The sequence below is a fragment of the Phoca vitulina genome, unplaced genomic scaffold (assembly GCF_004348235.1).
Source record: "Phoca vitulina isolate PV1807 unplaced genomic scaffold, GSC_HSeal_1.0 scaffold1, whole genome shotgun sequence".
In the NCBI taxonomy this organism is placed as follows: domain Eukaryota; kingdom Metazoa; phylum Chordata; class Mammalia; order Carnivora; family Phocidae; genus Phoca; species Phoca vitulina.
The window spans coordinates 14,103,227-14,122,673 of NW_022589704.1; the positions used below are offsets into that span (position 1 = coordinate 14,103,227).

Consider the following 19,447-nt stretch of genomic DNA (forward strand, 5'->3'; position numbering starts at 1 on the left):
CATTTCAGTACATACACTCAGTCTTTGCATCAGAGCAAATCATTTTCAGTGAACACTCAGTATTATTTAGATACGGTATCTTCTCTCCAATGCCCTAGCATCAGTTGTCTGGTAACAAAATAAAAAGACAAAGGGGGAAAAAAATCCTGGCAAGGGGACAAGTTTCGAGAATTGTTTGAAAGCAGTCATTGTATTCAGGTGGCCTGGCAGGCTACTGTAAACAGGGAGAGATGTAAGGAGGAAATCAGAACCCATTGTGGGCCCATAAAATGGATGTCTTTTCAACTAAACAGATTGCTATCAGCCTAACAGAGCCGACTCATGTTCCTCTTTGCCTGGTCATTTCCTTTACTGAGTGTCCGTAAGAACCACCCACTTGGGTGTTTCTCAGGATTATAGGTTTTTAGGTCAAACAGAAACCTGGGGGAGTGCGTGGACAAGCCCAAGGCGCAGTTACATTGTGCACGAGCTGGATGACATTGACCCCACGGCTGTTGTGCCCCAGTTTGTGTGGATGGTCAGGCTGTGCGGCTGCGGCAGGTAGGGGCCCAGGTTAGGAGCTTTGCTCTGAAGTGGCTGCAGGTTTCCTGGTGGGCTGAAGACTCCACGGGAGAACCGCCCGCTTCTTCCTTCACTGCAGAAGCTTGACCGGTGGACCCTCCACGCCTGCTTCCTTTGTCCTCCTCGGGCAGTCCGGAATGGACGGGACACCGGAGCCTCTGGCCATGACCGTCCACCTGCTCGCCAACTCTGGGCATGGCTCGCTTCTGCAGCAAACTCTGGATCAGCTCCTGGACTGCGTTTGCCCAGACGTGCGTCCCTTTCTGGTGTCAGAACGGGTCAGTCCAGTGAAATACTATGACAAGTGCCACTCCAAGCGCTCACGGTTCCCGGGGATGTCTGTGTTGCTCTTCCTGCACGAGAGCCTGGGAGAGGAGCGGCTCTTTCGGGTTCTTGACTCCCTCCAGCACTGGCCGTGGCACTGCTACCCCGCCCCGAACGCTCAGGGGGGGCCGTGTCCCTACATCCTTGCCAACCAGGAGTTCTACAGTGTGGACAGCCAGATGCCCGTCTGGGGTGTGAGGCAGGTGCACTGCGGCTCCGAGGTCCTGAGGGTGACACTCTACTGCAGTTTTGATAACTACGAGGATGCCATCAGACTCTATGAGTTGATCCTGCAGAAGGAAGCCACCGTGCAGAAAAGCAACTTCTGTGTCTTCGTGCTCCATGCCACTGAGAGCTTCGCTCTGCAGTTCTCCCTGGCGCAGCTGCCCCTTGGAATGTCAGTGGACCCCAAAGAATCTTCTGTGCTGCAGTTCAAGGTTCAAGAGATAGGCCAGTTAGTACCTCTCCTACCCCATCCGTGCGTCCCCATCAGCCGCACCAGGTGGCAGACACAGGACTACGATGGCAATAAGATCCTGCTTCAGGTATTCCGGTTTTGCCTCTGATCTTTGTAGACACACATGGAACTGTGTGATTTTACCTCTGCGATGGGCCTTCGAGACGATTTAATGCAGTGGTTCTCAGCCTTGCTTGCACATCAGAATCCCTGGGGAGCTTGCAAAAATTCCCATGCCATGCTTGCACCCCAGGCCAGTTAGGCCAGCGTCTCCAGGGGTGCCTTGGATGACTCAAATAAGTAGTGTCAGGGTCGAGAGTCACTGACCTAATAAAATCCCCTCATCTGACAGATAATGGAGTTCATGCTCCATGAGCTTGTAGCTTATGCAAGTGGTTTGAGGTAGAATCCGACGACACCCCATTTCTCAGATTGTCCTTTAAAACTGTATGCAAATACTTTGCCCACACTTTGGGGTTTGGGAATAGTTAAGCTCTTTCCATCTGACCTAAGGAAGCTGAAGTTGAAATTATGGTTGGGATTGTTAATTTTGTAGTCCTGTTGACTTCATTTTTTTTTTCCTGTTGACTTAATGTTTAAGCAGCTTGGATCACTGTCAATTTTTCCCCAAATCAAGTTAGATGGTTAGAACGCCTTTAAAAAGAAAACCTGGATATGAAAGCCTTCTTCTGTAAGCATCCCATTTAAGCCATGCACAATCATGATCGCTACCGTGATGTGTCGTCTCCCGTGGAGTGTTCTGTGGCCGTTGAGCCTTGTACCCAGGGGCTGCCTGGCTTAGCCTTGATTCCTTCATTAGCACAATGGAGGTAATATTAACATCTTCCTAAAGTGTGGGTTGTTATCCACACTAAATGATGTAATGCTTCAAGTGCTTAAGACAGTGCCCAGAATGCAATTTTAGCTATTATTATCTGTTATGGCCTAGACTGTTATTACATTGATTACTTTATTTAATTCTTACAACAACCTAGGAAGTTTCTGTGCCTTTTACTTAACTGAGCAATTACCAAAGCATCTAAAGTTTCTCCTTCAGCCTTGGTTAATCTCCCGCATTTAAAATCAACCTCACTGTCAAACAAAACATTGAGTATGTGTGTGCAGCAGGGGGCACATTTTTAACTGTTCCTATTTTTAAGATCAACCCGACCAACTTGGATCAGATGCTCTTCTCTAAACCAATTGCTGCATCCAAGGGAATGGGATTCGTGTGGGTTGGTGTAGTTCTGAGGCAGAGGCTCTGCTCTCCACACTTGGATTGTCTGTGGAATCAGACCCTCCTGGGACTCCCAGGGGAGAGTAAGGACCCCCAGTGAAGATCAGTAGGGGAACAAATGCGGGGTGGCCCAGATGACGGATGTTGACCAAAAGAAAGAAAATAATACCTATTCAAGGGAAAACCATAACCACCAATTAACCTCTCCACAAATAACCTTTCCTCAGGGCTGGAACGGACACACGTGTGGGCGTGCTAGACATGGTGAGGGCGCGCGATGGACAAAGCTTCCTGAGGAGCGATACCTGGGCCTGCTGAGGCTGGACAGCCCAGAAGGAAGTAGCCAGATGGAGAAGGGAGGAAGGTGTTCCAAAGAGGAGAGACAGTGGATGACCTTGTGTGGTGTGACATTTTCTTAGCGGGGCATGTTCAGAAAACTGCCTGAGGTTCTATGTGGCTGGGGTGGAAAGAGGGGGTCAGGGGAAGAAGAGGAGCAGGTGGGTGGAGACCACATCATCAGGAATATGGTCAATCACTGGAAGGTAAGCACCATGAGGGCAGGCAGCTCTTTGCCCACTTTTGTATTCCTGGTCCCTAGAACAGTGTCTGGCGCACGGGAGGCAAATACATTCTTTTTTTTTTTTTTTTTTTTAAAGATTTTATTTATTTATTTGACAGAGAGAGAGATAGCAAGAGCAGGAACACAAGCAGGGGGAGTGGGAGAGGGAGAAGCAGGCTTCCCGCCGAACAGGGAGCCCGATGTGGGACTCGATCCCAGGACCCTGGGATCATGACCTGAGCCGAAGGCAGACGCTTAACGACTGAGCCACCCAGGCGCCCGAGGCAAATACATTCTTGTGTGAATGAACCAGACCCTTGCTAAGAGCTTCTGTATCCTTACTGCAATCAGCAGTCACTGATGGGGCCTGTGAGTGGTACTGACATGTATAATTTGTTATGAGGCTCAAAAAAGAGAATATAAATGAGGTGCTCTGTAAAGTAGAAGCTGTAGGAGATCACGCAGAAGCAATGTGATTATTGTCTATGTAAGAAGCCACTGGCTGTCTCGCCAGATGCACACAGTGAACAGTTCCTTCCCCACATGACCTCCTGTCCATGCAGACAGTCTGATGCTTCTCAGAGTCTCAGAGTTTTGAGTAAGAAAACCCATAATGGAAGTGTGAGGTTAAATATGAACTATAGTACAGGAGTAGACTTAACAGATTTGGAAATGAATTAGATGTAGGGGTCAAAAAGAGGGAGGTGATGATAAGTCTGGACACATTGGGTTTGAGATGCTTGCAGGTCATTTGGGTGAAGATACTCCCGATCAGGTGGCCTCTGAGAGCTGGAGCTTAGACTAGGGACATAGGCTGGGGTGATGGTTGAAGCCCTGGGAAGAAGTGTTGTTATCAAGGAAGAGAGCGTAGAAAGAGAAGAGATGAAGGCAGAATGTACAAAATGTGATGAGAGTCATAGTAGGGTACATAGTAGATGCTCAGTAAATGAATGAATGTGTCAATAAATGATCAAATATGTCCATGTTTGTTCGTTCACAAAATATTCTTCCTGAGTGCCTACCCTGCACCAGGCCCTGTTCTAGGCCCTGTTCTCCCTTTAGTCTTAGTTCTGGATGGCTGCAAAAGTACGGTTGGATATTCTTCCCTTCCCCTCTAGCAGTGCTCCTTTGTCCCTGCATTTTTCCCGCAGTTGCCCTGTGGGAGATGAGACGGCCAACCCTCTGTGACCCTTTGGTTAGGTGTTCGGTGTGATGTCATGCTGCCTTCTGTGTTAGGCGTTCTGTGTGACGTTGGGCTGATGGGGGGCCCAACTCTCCCATAAGGGCCTGGAATACCAAGTGGCCTATGGTAAATGCCCTGTCCCCACCTTGAGTGTAGGGACGGGAAGAGTTAATTTGACCAAGTTTGGAAAAATTGTGTGGAGGATGTATAACTTGGAGGATGACTGTACCAGGCGGTAGAAGGGTGTAGGGCTGGAAAGTTCAAATGAGTTTAGGAGAACGATTTTTGGCCCACTGAGTATGGGTGCAGGAGGATATACAACAGGCATTAGTTGTTTTTAGAGAAGGGGCAGACGTGATAGTCTATAGTATACACTTTAGGATGCTAGCCCTGGCACCTTCACATAGGGTAGATTGGATGAGTACTAGACTGACTGATCCAAAGGTGACCTCAGTCATCCACTCAGGGGCCAGCAAAGTTTTGAGTAAGAAAACCCATAATGGAAGTGTGAGGTTAAATATGAACTATAGTTCAGGGGTAGACTTAAGAGATTTGGAAATGAATTAGATGTAGGGGTCAAAAAGAGGGAGGTGACGATAAGTCTGGACACATTGGGTTTGAGATGCAGGTCGTTTGGGTGAAGATACTCCCGATCAGGTGGCCTCTGAGAGCTGGAGCTTGGACTAGGGACATAGGCTGGGGTGATGGTTGAAGCCCTGGGAAGAAGTGTTGTTATCAAGGAAGAGAGTGTAGAAAGAGAAGAGATGAAGGCAAAACCTACAAAATGTCCACACTCCAGGAGTGGGGAAAGAGAAGAAGAATGAGTGCAGCAATGGGAGAAGGAGCAGCCAGAAAGCAGGCGAAGATCATGATGTCATGACCAGTAATGCACTTGGTGGCATGCCATAGTCCCTAAGATGCGATTTCTCAGGTATGCTAGAACACGCCCCTAAGGCTCTTTCACCCTGCTCTCCTCACCAGGCCATTGGTCTCTGGTGGTGTTGCCAATAACTCCCAGGAGATTGGCTAATGCTGCGGGCCAGCTCGCCTTCACTGGTAACCACGGCCACCACCACCCTGCACTTATGGGCATGTCCTTGCCAACGTCTCCACAACGCTACCGAAACCAGGCTGTAATTTTCAGCAAGATCTTTCTGAAAATTTGAGGATAAAGGGGAAAACAAGAAAACGTTCTTTACAGGGAAGGTAACTTATAAGACTTCTGGGTCTGGGTGTCACCATTCAGAGCTCCTTGGCCGGGATGTGACCTTGAGATCCTTCCCCAGGTCTCCTCCTTGTGTTCTCCACACCCATCACCAGGAGGTGCTCCAGGCCAAGGATACAGCAAGAACGGGGAGGTTCTCTCTTAGCCCCTTGAGGGCCCACCTTCCAGGTCTTTCTTGACAAGGGTTGACTGCTTCCCAAGATGAATGAAATGGGAAAGTTCACACGCATCTCCACCTCCTGTCCCACAGTGGTGGTGTCTTGTTCATAGACCTGGACGGGGGGCTCAGTTGCACTAGTATATGAACCCAACATCAGTACAACCCAGGATGCTGAGTCTCAACAACACACTCTGGTCATCAGCCATCCTTTCTGGCAGCTCTTCCCAGTTTATTCTGCTGAATGCGCTGGAACTCATGCCTGCATACCCTTCCTCCAGTCTGCGGGCTCACCTCTGAATCCTTTACAATTAGTACTTGAGTTAGAATCCACACAGCTCTCCAAGAACCAGCTTTTGATTTCATTGATTTTCTCTACCGATTTCCTGTTTTCAATTTCCTTGATTTCTGCTCTAATTCTGATATCTTTTCTTCTGCTTACTTCAGATTTTTTTAAAAGATTTTATTTATTTATTTGAGAGAGAGAGACTGCACATGCGAGTGGGGGGAGGAGCAGAGAGAGAGGGACAAGCAGACTCTGAGCTGAGTGGAGAGCCTGACGCGGGGCTCGATCTCATGACCCTCATATCATGACCTGAGCCGAAATCAAGAGTCCGATGCTCAACTGACTAAGCCACCCAGGTGCCCCACTCTTGTCTTTTTTTTTTCTGGTGTCTTTTAGGATTTTTTCTTTATCTTTGATTTTCGTAGTTTGGAAAACGATGTGTCTAGGTGAAGCTTTTGCAGAATTTTTGTGCTTGGTGTTCTCTGAGCTTCCTGGATTTGTGGTTTGGTTTCTGACATTAATTTGGGGAACATTTTCAGTCATTGTTATTTCAAATATTTCTTCTGTTCTTTTCTCTCTTTCTTGCCTTCTGGTCTGCCTACTATGCATCTGTTACACTTTTGGTAGCTGTCTCACAGTCCTTGGATATTCCGTTCTAGTTTTTTGTCTTTGTTCTCTTCGATTTTTAGTTTTGAAAATTTCTTCTGAGGTGCTCTCAAGCTCAGGATTCTTTCCTCAGCTATGTCCAGTCTACTAGTAAGCCCATCAAAGGCATTCTTGATTTCTATTACAGTATGTGTGTTTTTTTTTTTTAATTTCTAGTGTTTCTTTCTGTTCTTTCTTAGTGTTTCTATCTCTGTTAATATTGCCCATCTGTTCTTGCATGCTGTTTACTTTATCCATTAGAGCTCTTAGTACATTAATCATAGCTGTTTCAAATTCCTGGCATGATAATTCCAACAACTCGGCCATGCCTGGTTCTGATGCTTACTCTGTCTCTTCGAATTGTGTTTTTTTACCTTTTAGTATGCCCTGTGTTTTGTTTTGTTTTCGTTTTTGTTAGCTAGACATGATGTAGCATGTTAAAGGAACTGCTGAAAATAGGCCTTTTGTAATGTGGTGGTGAGGAGTTGGGGAAGGGGAAGCATTATATGATTAGATTGCACACAGTCTTTTAGTGAGTCTATGCCTAGGACTGTGAATTCACAAGTATTTTTAATTTTTTTCTCCCTCCTTTGGCAGGAGAGGATGGCTAGAATGGGCTGGAATTGAATATTTCCCTTCCCCCAGGTCAGTCAGGCTCAGGTGAGCTTCTGCTTAACTAGTTTTCTCTGAGAGCAGGCCTTTTAATAACACAGTTTTCTAGCATGTTTAAAAGTGGTGCTTTTTCTCCTTCCCTTCCAGAAGCACAAAGAGATTTATCTCCGATATTTATTGTGAGCATCTGGTCAAGCTCCTGGAGGGAAATCTCACAAGCTTGCAGGGCCCCTCTATGACTGGGTCCCCCTGGAGTTTTTAACCCTCAGAGTTGTCTGCACTGAACCTTCCACCATTCCTCAGTCATAGTTGAGGTTTTCCTCACCTGGCACTGGTTCTTGCTGTGGCTTCCACTTAGGAGTCTCCTCTCCGAGAAGCTGTGATTCCCTGTATTTGTCTGTTGTCCCTCTAGTCTTGGAGGCTGCTGTTTGCCCTGCGTGCTCCCCTCTCATACAGATTCTGGAAGAATTTTTGCTCTAAGGCCACCAGCATCAGTAAATGTTGACCGCCCCTCCCTCGAAAGTCTCTCCTTTGTGGGCTTCCATAACCCAGCTCTTTAACTAAGCAGTTTGTCTTCTCTGGCTGTCCCTTTGCTGTTTTTTCCCAAGGACTCACCTCTTTCTTCTTGTCCCTGAATCAGGTTTGCTCACCCATGGTGGCATTGACATCTTGGCCTAGATGATTCTTTGTCGTGGAGGACTGTCCTGTGCATTGCTGATGTTGGCTGTATTGTGGGCTCTAGATGCCGGTAGCAACGACCCCTGTACCCCAGTTGTGACAACCAAAATGCCTCCAGACCTTGTCAAGTGCCTCTGGGGGGTGAAGTTTCCCCCAGTTGAGAACTGCTGTCCTTGACTAAAAGTTTCCCTAAGATTAAGAAATATAGATCATCCTGTGGATTTAATATCATCTTTGTTTTCCTTACTTGTATCTCTAGCTCTTGAGCTTTAGCTTATTTATTTATTTACTTATTTAGCTTATTTCCAGCTTCCTGTAAGACGATTTGAACATAATGTCTCATCCTCATCTTACATTCAGTCCAAGCAAAACCTAAGTCACCATCTCCCCCATCTTCTCCAGCTCTGGTCACTCTCTCTCCATTTGCTCTGGTTTTTGTCACTATTAAAGCCTCTTTTTCCAGAAGCTGCACATTCAATCACACCCAACTGTTGTAGTTTTCCTCTGGGGTCATTCCTCTTCTCCCTTCTTTAAGCCTGCATAGCTTTAAGTATGCATTATTATTATTATGACATTCTAGCTCTTCACTCTAGCTCCAGGCATCCTATTTTATCCAGCACATCACAGATGAATATATTTTTAAATGACTGCTACATTTATGGCTATCCCAACTTTATTTCCAGAACTCTAGGCTCATTCCTGCACCCAGGTATTTTGTTTATTGTCATAAAATACACATAACATAAAATTTGTCACTTGAACCATTTTTAAGTGTTGGGTTCAGTGCCATTAAGTACATTTACAATGTTGCACAACCATCACCGTAGTCTATTTCCAGAACTTCTTCATCACACCAACTAGAAACTTTGTACCTATTACAACATAATCCACTATTCTCTCCTCTCCCCAGTCCCTGGTAACCTCTATTCTTCTTTCTGTCCCTATAAATTTTCCTATCCTAGGCACCTCCCATGTGTGAAATCATATAATATTTGCCCTTACGTCTGGCTTAGTTCACTCAGTATAATGTTTTCAAGGTTCATCCATGTAGCATGTGTCAGAATTTCATTCCTGTTTAGGTTGAAAATGTTGCATTTTATGGATATCTGCATCTATGTATTGCCTAAGCTGTTCCTTGTCCAGAGATGTCTTTCTCTTCCTCTTTACTTATCCATCCTTCAAGGCTCCACTCAAATAGCAATTTCTCTATGAAATCTGCCATGAAGCTCAAGTGCACATTCACTCCCATTTGGTGTATGTTTTACATGGACATTTTTGTAACACGCGACTGATTACACATTTTCTTATTGTTGCACCATATAATTTTGGAGTTTATGACTCTCTACCTCTTTTCAGTATTTTGTTGTAAATGTCTATTTCCAGTAGACTAGTAGGTAGACAGCTGTTTCTGAAGCATGGATTGATTGACTGCTTGTTTTCAGGAAATAAGTCTGTCTCTTCCGAAAAGCTATATATTCCAGAAGCTAGTTTGGTGTAAGCAAGCGTGTGGTTCTTTTCATTTTATCAACAGACATTTACTAAGTTTGTCCTTATGTTCTTCATTAGCCATTGAAAAATGAAAGAACATAGTCTCTCATGAAGAAAGTAATTAATTTTCTTCTGTAGCATTTCTTGAGGGTCCTTTCTCATTTCCAAATCTCTCAGCTGTGCACACTTGGACTCTATTCCTCCCTCTTTGTTCCTTTCTTTGTTTCTTTTCCATTATCCATCCCCACCCTAATGTACCCCACAGAACCACACACATAGCCACACACACACACACACACACTCCAATCCCTGCTCTTCTTCTCACTCAATACTTGGGTTTATGCTGCCCTGAAAAAAAATACTTGGAGGCATTGCTTAGAAGGTTTTCACTCTTACAGAAAAGCAGGTTAACATCAGTGGCTTTGGTTAATCAGTTGAGGTAAGTACCTTTAATTTACAGATCAGTTAATTGGAAGGGACTGGTTTCAACTCTTAGGTAAGCAAGTTTGGCATTGTTTTTGGGTTTCTTATTATCTGTATAATTTGTTTCCATTTAATTTTTTTCTCAGTGCAGGAAAAATTCTCTTTTGCTATCTCTTGCAATCACTTCTAGTAAGAGACAATATTATTTTCCCTTCATGATGTGACTCTGTTCTTAAACAGCTTCATCATTTTTCAATGATGTATATTCTCGTTTCTCAGTGTTTAGAGTCAAATGAGTGACAAATGATCTTTCTATTCATCAAGATAACTGCTAACATTCCGTGAAACTTGAAAAAGCTAGCTCTCAATTTGTAACATTTTACAAATATTTCTTGGAAAGATGAGCTCTAAATGATCAGAATTCCTACAAAATGCATTTCATTCTATTTTTGGCAAGAAGCCTTCTTCTCCCTCAAGGGATTTCTCTCAATCACTCAGCATTATGTTTCTCCTAGAAATTTTTCACTCTAACTGCACACATCTGCATTTCTACATTAATAATGTTGAACTCATTTGTGCTATGTGATCTAAAGATCTTAGACCTCTCTTTAAGAAAGAAAAGTTGACATTTCATTCTCTTAAAAAGTTTGCAGAAATGGCCAACCATATAATGAAAGCCTTTTTAAATTTTTTCGATAAGACTTTATATCTACTTAATGTCAAATAATTAGGGGCCCAATACAGAGATTCTACATTTCCATACATTTCTACATGTAAAAATTTATATTTCTTTTTTTAAAGATTTTATTTATTTATTTATTTATTATTTATTTCCTTTATTTATTTGACAGACAGAGAGAGATAGTGAGAGGAAGAACACGAGCAGGGGTAATGGGAGAGGGAGAAGCAGGCTTCCTGCCGAGCAGGACCCTGGGATCATGACCTGAGCCGAAGGCAGATGCTTAATGACTGAGCCACCCAGGCGCCCCAAAACTTATATTTTCTTAGGTGCTAAGCTTTACTTATGTATCCAAAAGACATGTAGTGATTACTTAGCACGTGCTAGGCACTATGTTAGGTATTGGAGATATAACAATGAAGAAGGTGAATATAATCCTTCTCCCAGATGGCAAGTTTAGAGGAAGACACAGATGAGTAAGTGTACCGGTGCATAACGGTGTGGTAACTACTATGATATGGTGGTACAGGCTGCTAGAAGAGCTAGTAACAATACTAATTACTATGATAATGACCAACTCATATTTAGCACTACTATGTCCCGGGCACTGTTATCATTTAATCCTTTCAACGGCTCTATGATGGTACTTATGATTATCTCCTTTTATAGATGAAGAAACTGAGGCATAGGAAGATTAGGTAACTTGTCTAAAGTGCAACAGCTAATAAGTGGCAGAGCCAATATTTAGGGGACCTACCCCAGATTCAGTGATATCAAGAAAGCTTCCAAGAGGAAATGATGTAGAAGCTGCAGTTGGCCATGGGTTTTTAGGAAAAAGGGTTAGAAGAGACATATCCCAGATGGAGGAAATAATATCCACAAACACTGGCACCGGGAAAGAGCAAATAATATCCAAGAAGTTCAATTTTGGCAAGCAGAGGCTGAAGGGGAGGAAGTAGTGAATGACCAGGCTGGAGGAAGAAGGGGCAGACTGTGCGGGGGTGTGATAAGACATATTAAAGGACTTAGATTTTTACCTCAAGAAGAGTAGGGCGCCATCAGAAGCAGGAGGGTGACATGATGAAAATTGTTTTTGAAGCTCCCCTTGTAATGGAGTGGAGAAGGGACTAGAGGGAGGTAAGAGTGTCCACGGGGGGGCGCCTGGGTGGTTCAGTTGTTAAGCATCTGCCTTCGGCTCAGGTCATGATCCCAGGGTCCTGGGATCGAGCCCCGCATCGGGCTCCCTGCTCAGCGGGAAGCCTGCTCCTCCCTCTCCCACCCCCCCTGCTTGTGTTCCCTCTCTCGCTGTCTCTCTCCCTCCGTCAAATAAATAAATAAAATCTTAAAAAAAAAAAAAAAAAAGAGCGTCCATGGGGGCTCCATCACCATATGACCATTGCAATAATTCAGACAAGAGATGGAGAGAGTCTGACCTAGGGTTAATGGCATTGTACATGGAGAGACAGGAAGATCTGAGAGATCTCTAGGAGGCAGAGTCCATGAGAATGGATGACATACAGATGAAGAAGGGAAAGTGATGCTCTTGCTTGACTAACATGGGGCTAAAGTGTTCGAAGAAAGGAAAAAGACTAAACAGAATTAGCATGAGTAGGAAAATGAGTTCATTCTGGACATGTTGCGTTTGAGTAGTTGGTGCCTGGAAGACAGTTGGATAGATAAGTATGAGGCTTAAAAGACAGATATGAACTGTAGTTATGCTTTTGGGAGCCTTCATCATTTAGATAGTAATTGAAGGCATGGGTGTCCCTGAGATTGCCCTGGGAGGGTGTGTAAAGAGAAGAGGACCCAGGTCAGCACTGAAGAAACACAACATATAATGAACTGACAGGGGAAGAGGTTCCTTCAATGGAAACTGAGAAGGGGTGGATGGAAAGGGAGGAGAAAATCCAGAAGAATGTGTTGACATAGAAGCTTAAAAAGAAGAAGACTTCAAATATAAAGGAGAAAGGTCAGCCTTGAAAACTCAACCAGAGCTTGGGTAACAATGCATGACAAGGAATCCGCAATCATGCGGATGATCTTGGCAAGAGCAATTTTAGTGGATTGGTAGGAGGGAGGGTCAGTGCCATGGGTAGGGGAAATAAGCGGGGGGAGGTTAGTGGGATAAATGAGTGTGGATGAATTTTATAGAGAGGGTTGGCTGTGAAGGAGAGGAGAGAGAGCGCTGGAGGGGAGAGAGGAGAAGGAATGCATTATTCAAGATAGATTGGAGCAGGTTGAATTGCTGTTGCAAAGGAGAAGGCAGAGCACCAGGAAGAGAGAAAGATTGGAGAAACAAGATAACCACATGGGAGAAAATGAATTATTGATAAGTTGGGGTGGCCAGGAAGGCAGGAGGCGATGGAATTCAGAGTGCAGATAGACTGGTCCCTTTCCTCGTGGAGAGGATGGTGACGTTGCAGGTGTGTTGGGTGGCAGGCTACTGAGGGTTGCTAGCTGATGATGGCTTTTGTTTTCTCTGTAATCTAGATGGTGACACCTTCTGCTGGGGGGTTGGGCGGAGGTTGTGCCACTGAAGGTTTGAGGACAGTTCAGAAGGTTTTAAACAGCTGCCTGTGGCGAAAGGACAGGTGGCTAAGGAAACAGGACTGTGGGGAGACTGGGCAAAGTTGGAAACCACACCGTTATGGTGATGTCACTCTGAACAGTTTGTGCGTTTCTTTGACAAGTTCAAGGCACAAGTTTAGGGGATGTGGGCATGCCGATGGACCTGGATCTGGGAGGTCTTGAGGGAGGCTTTGACAGAAAGGCAGTGGTAGAGGGGAGTCGGATGTATTGGGGAGGAAAGGCTGAAGTGATGATCTTTGGACTCCAGTTGATGTGGAAGGAGGTGTGGATGCTGAAAAGCTGATGTAACAGGAGAACTTGAGTGTTAGAGCAGGAAAGAGCACTCATTTTAACTTTAGTCCCCCAGAGGTGGAAGGCCCTTGGGAGCTAAGAATAGTTTTTCCATTTTTAAATGGTTGCGGAAAAATTCTCATGACACACGAAAATTGTGCAAGATTGGGCGCCTGGGTGGCTCATTCAGTTAAACATCTGCCTTCGGCTCAGGTCATGATCCCAGGGTCCTGGGATCGGGCCCTCATCTGGCTCCATGCTCAGTGGGGAGCCTGCTTCTCCCTCTCCCTCTGCCACTCCTCCTGCTTGTGCTCTCTCTCTCTCTGTCAAATAAATAAAAATCTTTAAAAAGAATCACACAAGACTGAAACTCAGCCACACCCACTTACCACATTGTCCATGGCTGCTTTGCGGCAGAGTCGAGTCATGCTGAGAAAGACCATAGGTCCACAGGGCCTCAGATATTGACTGTATGGCCCTTTACAGAAAATATTTGCCAACTTCGATGCTAAAAGAATTGATGGAAGCAGCTTTTTTGCTTTTTGCAGTTTGGTAACAGTCACTCCACCATTTCTATCAGAGAAAATTGAGGTGGGGGGGAGGATCCCGTATATAAGCACACCCCATAATTTACTCATTTCTAGAACTGCTTTCTTACTGTTCTGATCTCTTCCTTCTTGCCTGGTGAGGTAAATATGTACCATCTTTTTATTTGCTTTTAATAAATTAAAAAAAAAAATTAGAGCAGTGTTATGTTCACAGCAAAATGGAGCAGAAGTACAGCGTCCCACACGCTCCTGCCCCTCACAGACACAGCCTCCCCCACTGTCCGTATCCCACCAGAGTGCTGCCTTTGCTACAGCTGATGAAGCTGCATAGACACATCATTCTCACCCAAAGTCCATAGTTTATTTAGGGTTCACTCTTGGTGCTGTACACTTTAATGGTTTTGACAAGTGTGTAATGACTTGTATCCCCCGTTATAGTATCGTACAGAGTAGTTTCACTGCCCTAAAAATCCTGGGCTCTGCCTGTTCATCCCTCCCTCCCCTCTAGCCCCTAGCAACCACTAGCCTTTTTATGGTCTCCAGTTTCGCCTTTTCCAGATGTCATATTGTTGGAATCATAGAGTATGTAGACTTTTTCAGATGGCCTTAGTAAATGCATTTAAGGTTCTGTTGTACATTCTTTTTGATATTTGGGCCAGGCAGGGGTGGACCCTGGATACCAATTTCTAAGAGCTACTGACAAGATAGAGAAAATTGTCTTTTCCAGAAATCTTCTTGGTGAGAGTGTTGTGTAAGGAGTAGGGGAGGAGGCTCCCAAGAGTCCAAGGATGGAACACGGGCCAGTGAACTCCATTGTGTGGAGGGAGAGAGCAGTTAACTCTAGGGTGGCAGTTCTGCTGAGTAGGGTCTATAAGTTTGAAACCAGCATGGAGCTGCTAGGGATGAAGACACCACAGCTCCCATATTAGGCAGTCCCCCTCCTTTCTTCGATGTTCTTCCACATGCCTCTACATATGGCCTGTACTATAAATAAATGGTCCCCCTAAATTTAAAGAATATTGACTTGAAAGGTGTCTAATTATTAGTCTGCCTGGAGTGCCCACATGTCTTGCAATAGCTCAAGATATATATCATTAGTATGATGTAAAAGGACTTTGGAAGATTGAATTCTTATTCCAATCTTTATCTTTTGGTGGCTTTTGATTTTTGTTCTTATTTTTGCATAGTTGGTAATACATCATTTGCAACCTCAGGTGAGGCCACCAAATAACACCTGTGAACATCTTGGCATCATTTGAACAACACGATCTACGAGAACTGTGTTGCATTTGATTCTCAGATTCTTCGCCTTGTCAAATGTTCTTTTAGGGAGTCAGAGAGAGAGATGTTTGGAGCTGATACTGATATATCTCATGATTAGATTGTACTTATTACTTCACTTCAACTGGCTTTATTGAAAGTCTGCTGTGGGCACTGGGTGGCAGAGGATGAATGGGACACAGTCTGTTCTTGGCATTTAGTTAATGGAAAACATCTGCTGAATTTGTTTCTTTTCCCCTTGTCCCTTAGGTCCAGTTGAATACAGGACTTGGTGTCAGGAATGGTGAGCTTTCCTTTCTGAATGGCACCTCGGGAGCTGACACACTTCTCCAGGGCTCCCGGCTGACCCCCGTCTCAACAAGGAGGACCCTGGAGCCACGGTGCCAAAGGAACCGGTCCAGGAGGCTCAAGGTGGGCTCTCTGGAGTGCACAGAGCCTGCTGAGAGCCCTGTGTCAGACAGCTTTAGTGGCACCTCGTGGAAAAGCCCTGGCTGCTTGTCCCAGGACAGGAGCTCCGCAATGGGCGTCCAGATGCATCTGCCTTCTCCCCACCTCCAACCTGGGGCCAGAAGAAAGGTCCTCAGCCTGCAAGACAGCTTTGGGAAGCTGGAGGCAGAAACGAATGTTGACACGGGGTGCACCGTGGTCAATTCTGGACCCCGACAGTCTTTTCTGAGCAGATTTTCAAGGGATGTCCGGACCAGCAACACACCACCCTGCTTGCCAGACTCCTCCTCGGGGGCAACTGCCTCCAAGAACAATAGAATCTTTAAGGCAAGTACCCATTCTTTGTCACTTGCTGGCCAAAGGGATCTTGGTGCAAGGAAGATAATCTCACAATGTCCCCTTCACCTGCCAGTCCAGGGTGAAGAAAAAGAAGAAGAATTCTTTATATAGCATAAAACAAATGTGGTTTCCTAAAACACAAGATCAGATACAGTGTTCTAGAAACAGAGCACTGACCTAGAATCAGATGGTTTCTTGGTCACGTGATGGGTCCTGAATGTTAGCCATGCACTGATCTGTATTGCTTTTATTTCAAATGTGTATAGTCTAATGGCGCTGTGAAGTATTGTTTATTTGCCATCATGGTCATGAAGGAACACAGCCAACGGATAGGGAGAAAGCCCAAGGCCCTGTGTCCCTGGAGACACACTAACCCAGCTGGGTGCGTTGATTTCAGCACCTATCAGGAATAATTGCTTTGTATGCCAGTGAGTTGGATGTGTTATGCAATGCTGATGAGTGGATGTAATTTAGTTTTAATTTTTACTTGGGTTGCATAGCTCATCCCCCTGGACAACATGGACTGTTTATTCTTTAGTGTTTTTTAATTTTTATGTGACCTCCTTTGGTAATGAGGCCCCGTACACCACGTAGCCTCTGGTGATTTTGCCTTTAAAGTTGTTTGCATCTAGAATGAGTTCACATGCGAGGGTTTTGAAAATTACAAACAATTAATTTTTTTTTCCTGTTTAATAAGCAGAAACCCTAGAAGTCAAAAGATAGGTGAAAAATGAAAGCGAGGCTCTAGGATTTCCCTGCTCCTCCATTTCTCATTTGTTTCCGCACTACTCCAAAGGGGCCAGTGGTTCCCGTTTCTAACCAGAGAGGAGTGTGACATGATTGGATGATTCCAGATCTCTACTTGACGTGGCAGGAAGATTAGATTGGATGGGTTGTGGGAGCAGGACTTGCATTCTTCTGGCCAAGTTTGAATTCCTAAATTTCTTTGCAATACGCATTCATCCATTTATACATTCATTCATTCAGCAAATATTTATTGAGCACATACCTTTGAATAAGACGTTGATGTATGGTCCACATACAATCTGTGGCCATCAAACCCAAAAGATATATATGGTCTCCCAAGTAGAAATCCATTCTATCAACACTGGAGAATATGTTGAAATCTTAACTTAATTCCTCTGGGACCCTTTTCCACAGTTGATTTTCACACTTGCTGCACAAGGCTGTAGTAAGCAGGTGGAGACTGGGCATATTATGATTCTAATTATAACCATAATGGACAAACTCTCATTGCTCATGTGCTGTATTTTTCTCTTGGGTCTAAACGCACATTTTAAAAATATCTGAGGTCTCTGTGCTGTCATTACTTTATAAGGTTATTTGACTCCACGAACTTTATTCTCCAGGACAGATGTTACATAAAATTATAAATGCTGATTTAGCTGGGTCTTGTGGTGACCCTGATACTTAGTATACCCACTTGAGGAGAAGGATGAGTTCAGGCCCAAGGATGAGTCTTAGGGCAGGGACGCCCACTGAGTTTGGGTGCCCTTCTGAGCTTGAAGAACTGAAAAGAAGGAGAGTTGCAAATCGACAAAGACGAGACTTCTACATTGATTTTATTTTTTCTGGGCTCACGACCTCAGTACATTCCCATTCTCATTTTCTTTCTCCCTGCCCCCCAGACTAAAGTTAGATTTTAGGAAGTAGAATGAAGGATTTTGGTCTGATTTTCTAGAATAAGAGTTAAGAAAAATGAAGTCTTATTTAAATGGAACTATTGAGCTGCCTTGAAAAGCACAGCAGGGGGGCAGTTCTGAAATTTCTTTCCCACTTTTTTTGAGGTAACCTGAATTCTTTAACATAATACATGGGTGAGACTATAAGTACATGGAAATTATGAAGAATACTGGAAAATGTGAAGGAGTACCTTACAAAATTGACTTGTAAAATAATACACTCTTAAAATGGCACCAACTCTACCCCACTACACAGCAATCCAATTTACAACATGGTGGGATGGATGGTCCAATGGGCCAGGGTGCCAGAGACCCCGCTTTTGGCCTCAGCCTTTAAATTTACTACTTATGGGACCTTGAACTGTCAGCGTCCTTGATCCTCTGTTGCCTTTCCTATTGTAACAAAATGTTGTTAAGAGAATCAAGATGATGCACATGAAAGCATTTGGATATTATTAAGCCTTATAAATATGTGAGATAGTATTATTATTATAAATGGTCCTTCAGACCCATGGTTTTTTTAAATGTCATGCCAACAGGAGGTTTTTTGTTTTTTGTTTTTTTTTGGTTTTTTTAGAAACAACTTTTAGTAAAATCAATGATTCAATTAAAAAAAAACCAGCTCTGTAAGAATTTTTGCTATGTGTGCCATTTATTTATGTTCACATATCTAGGAGGGAAATTATGGATGGAAAGAATCAAGTATATCCTACAGTTCAAAAGAGATTGTATGTAACAGGAATAAGCTATGAACTAGTTTAATCCAATTTATCAAGTTAGCCAGACTCTTTACTTACTTATGCTGTATTTTTTTTTTAAAGATTTTATTTATTTATTTGACAGAGAGAGACACAGCGAGATAGGGAACTCAAGCAGGGGAAGTGGGAGAGGGAGAAGCAGGCTTCCCGCTGAGCAGGGAGCCCGATGCGGGGCTCGATCCCAGGACCCTGGGACCATGACCTGGGCCGAAGGCAGACGCTTAACGACTGAGCTACCCCGGTGCCCCTTTATGCTGTATTTTTTAAAATATAAAACATATCACTTTTTAAATCAGAGGGACTCTTGATAGTCAGAGTACTTTATATTTCTTTATAGGTACACTAAAAATCAGTTGCATTGCAGTTGTTTGGCTATTTTTAACCTTATTAATAGTATATCATACTTTGCAAGTGTTATTTGGACATTGCTAAACATTGACAGAAATGATAGCATTTGGAAACTTTCACATGTGTTTGTCTATTAGGGAAAGTAGAGCTGGGGGTTTGGGGTTGGGGAAGGGGAAGGGCGGGACACCCCTCGATTTACAAAAGGAGGTGGGACAGGAGCCTTGGCTGCTCCCCAATCCACCCTCTGCTCTGACGGGACTTTGTAGAGGCAGTCTGGTTCTTCCATGGCCCCAACACTCTGCTCACCCCTTTTCCTTCCTTCTGGAGAGAGTCGGGGAAAGGGGAAGGGAAGCCAAAGAGAAGAGAATGGAGCCCATTTTCTGTTGATTAGAAACTCCTAAATTTCACCTCCGTGTTATAAAACCTATTCAGAGATTCCTGAGTTAACTTAATACTGTCTAACTTTCTTGAATCTTCTCTAAGCCCTCATGCTTGGGCTTTCTCTCCCTTTTCCTTCCTTCTTTCCTTCCCTCTCCTTTCCCTGCCCCTTTTGTTCCTTCTTCCCTTCCCTTCCCCTCCCCTCCCTTCCCCTCCCCTCCCCCCCCCTCCCCCCCCCTTCCCGTGTTCCCCCCCCATTTTTCCCCCCTCTT

General features: G+C 44.3%; 1 protein-coding gene across 1 annotated transcript; it reads left to right on the top strand.

Annotated features, from left to right (window-relative positions):
• The first annotated feature begins 438 nt into the window (after positions 1 to 438).
• Positions 439 to 18,321, top strand: FAM124B (family with sequence similarity 124 member B). Its single transcript, XM_032401177.1, has 2 exons — positions 439 to 1,430; positions 15,452 to 18,321. Exons 1-2 carry the CDS (start codon positions 699 to 701, stop codon positions 16,097 to 16,099), a joined length of 1,380 nt encoding a protein of 459 aa, XP_032257068.1. The 5' UTR covers positions 439 to 698; the 3' UTR covers positions 16,100 to 18,321.
• The last annotated feature ends 1,126 nt before the right edge of the window (positions 18,322 to 19,447 follow it).

What these genes read in the sequence shown, in the direction of transcription:
- FAM124B (XM_032401177.1), top strand. Translation starts at nt 699, where the DNA reads ATGGACGGGACACCGGAGCCTCTGGCCATGACCGTCCACCTGCTCGCC. An exon ending in GCAATAAGATCCTGCTTCAG is followed by an intron (nt 1,431 to 15,451) that starts GTATTCCGGTTT and finishes CTTGTCCCTTAG; the next exon opens with GTCCAGTTGAATACAGGACT.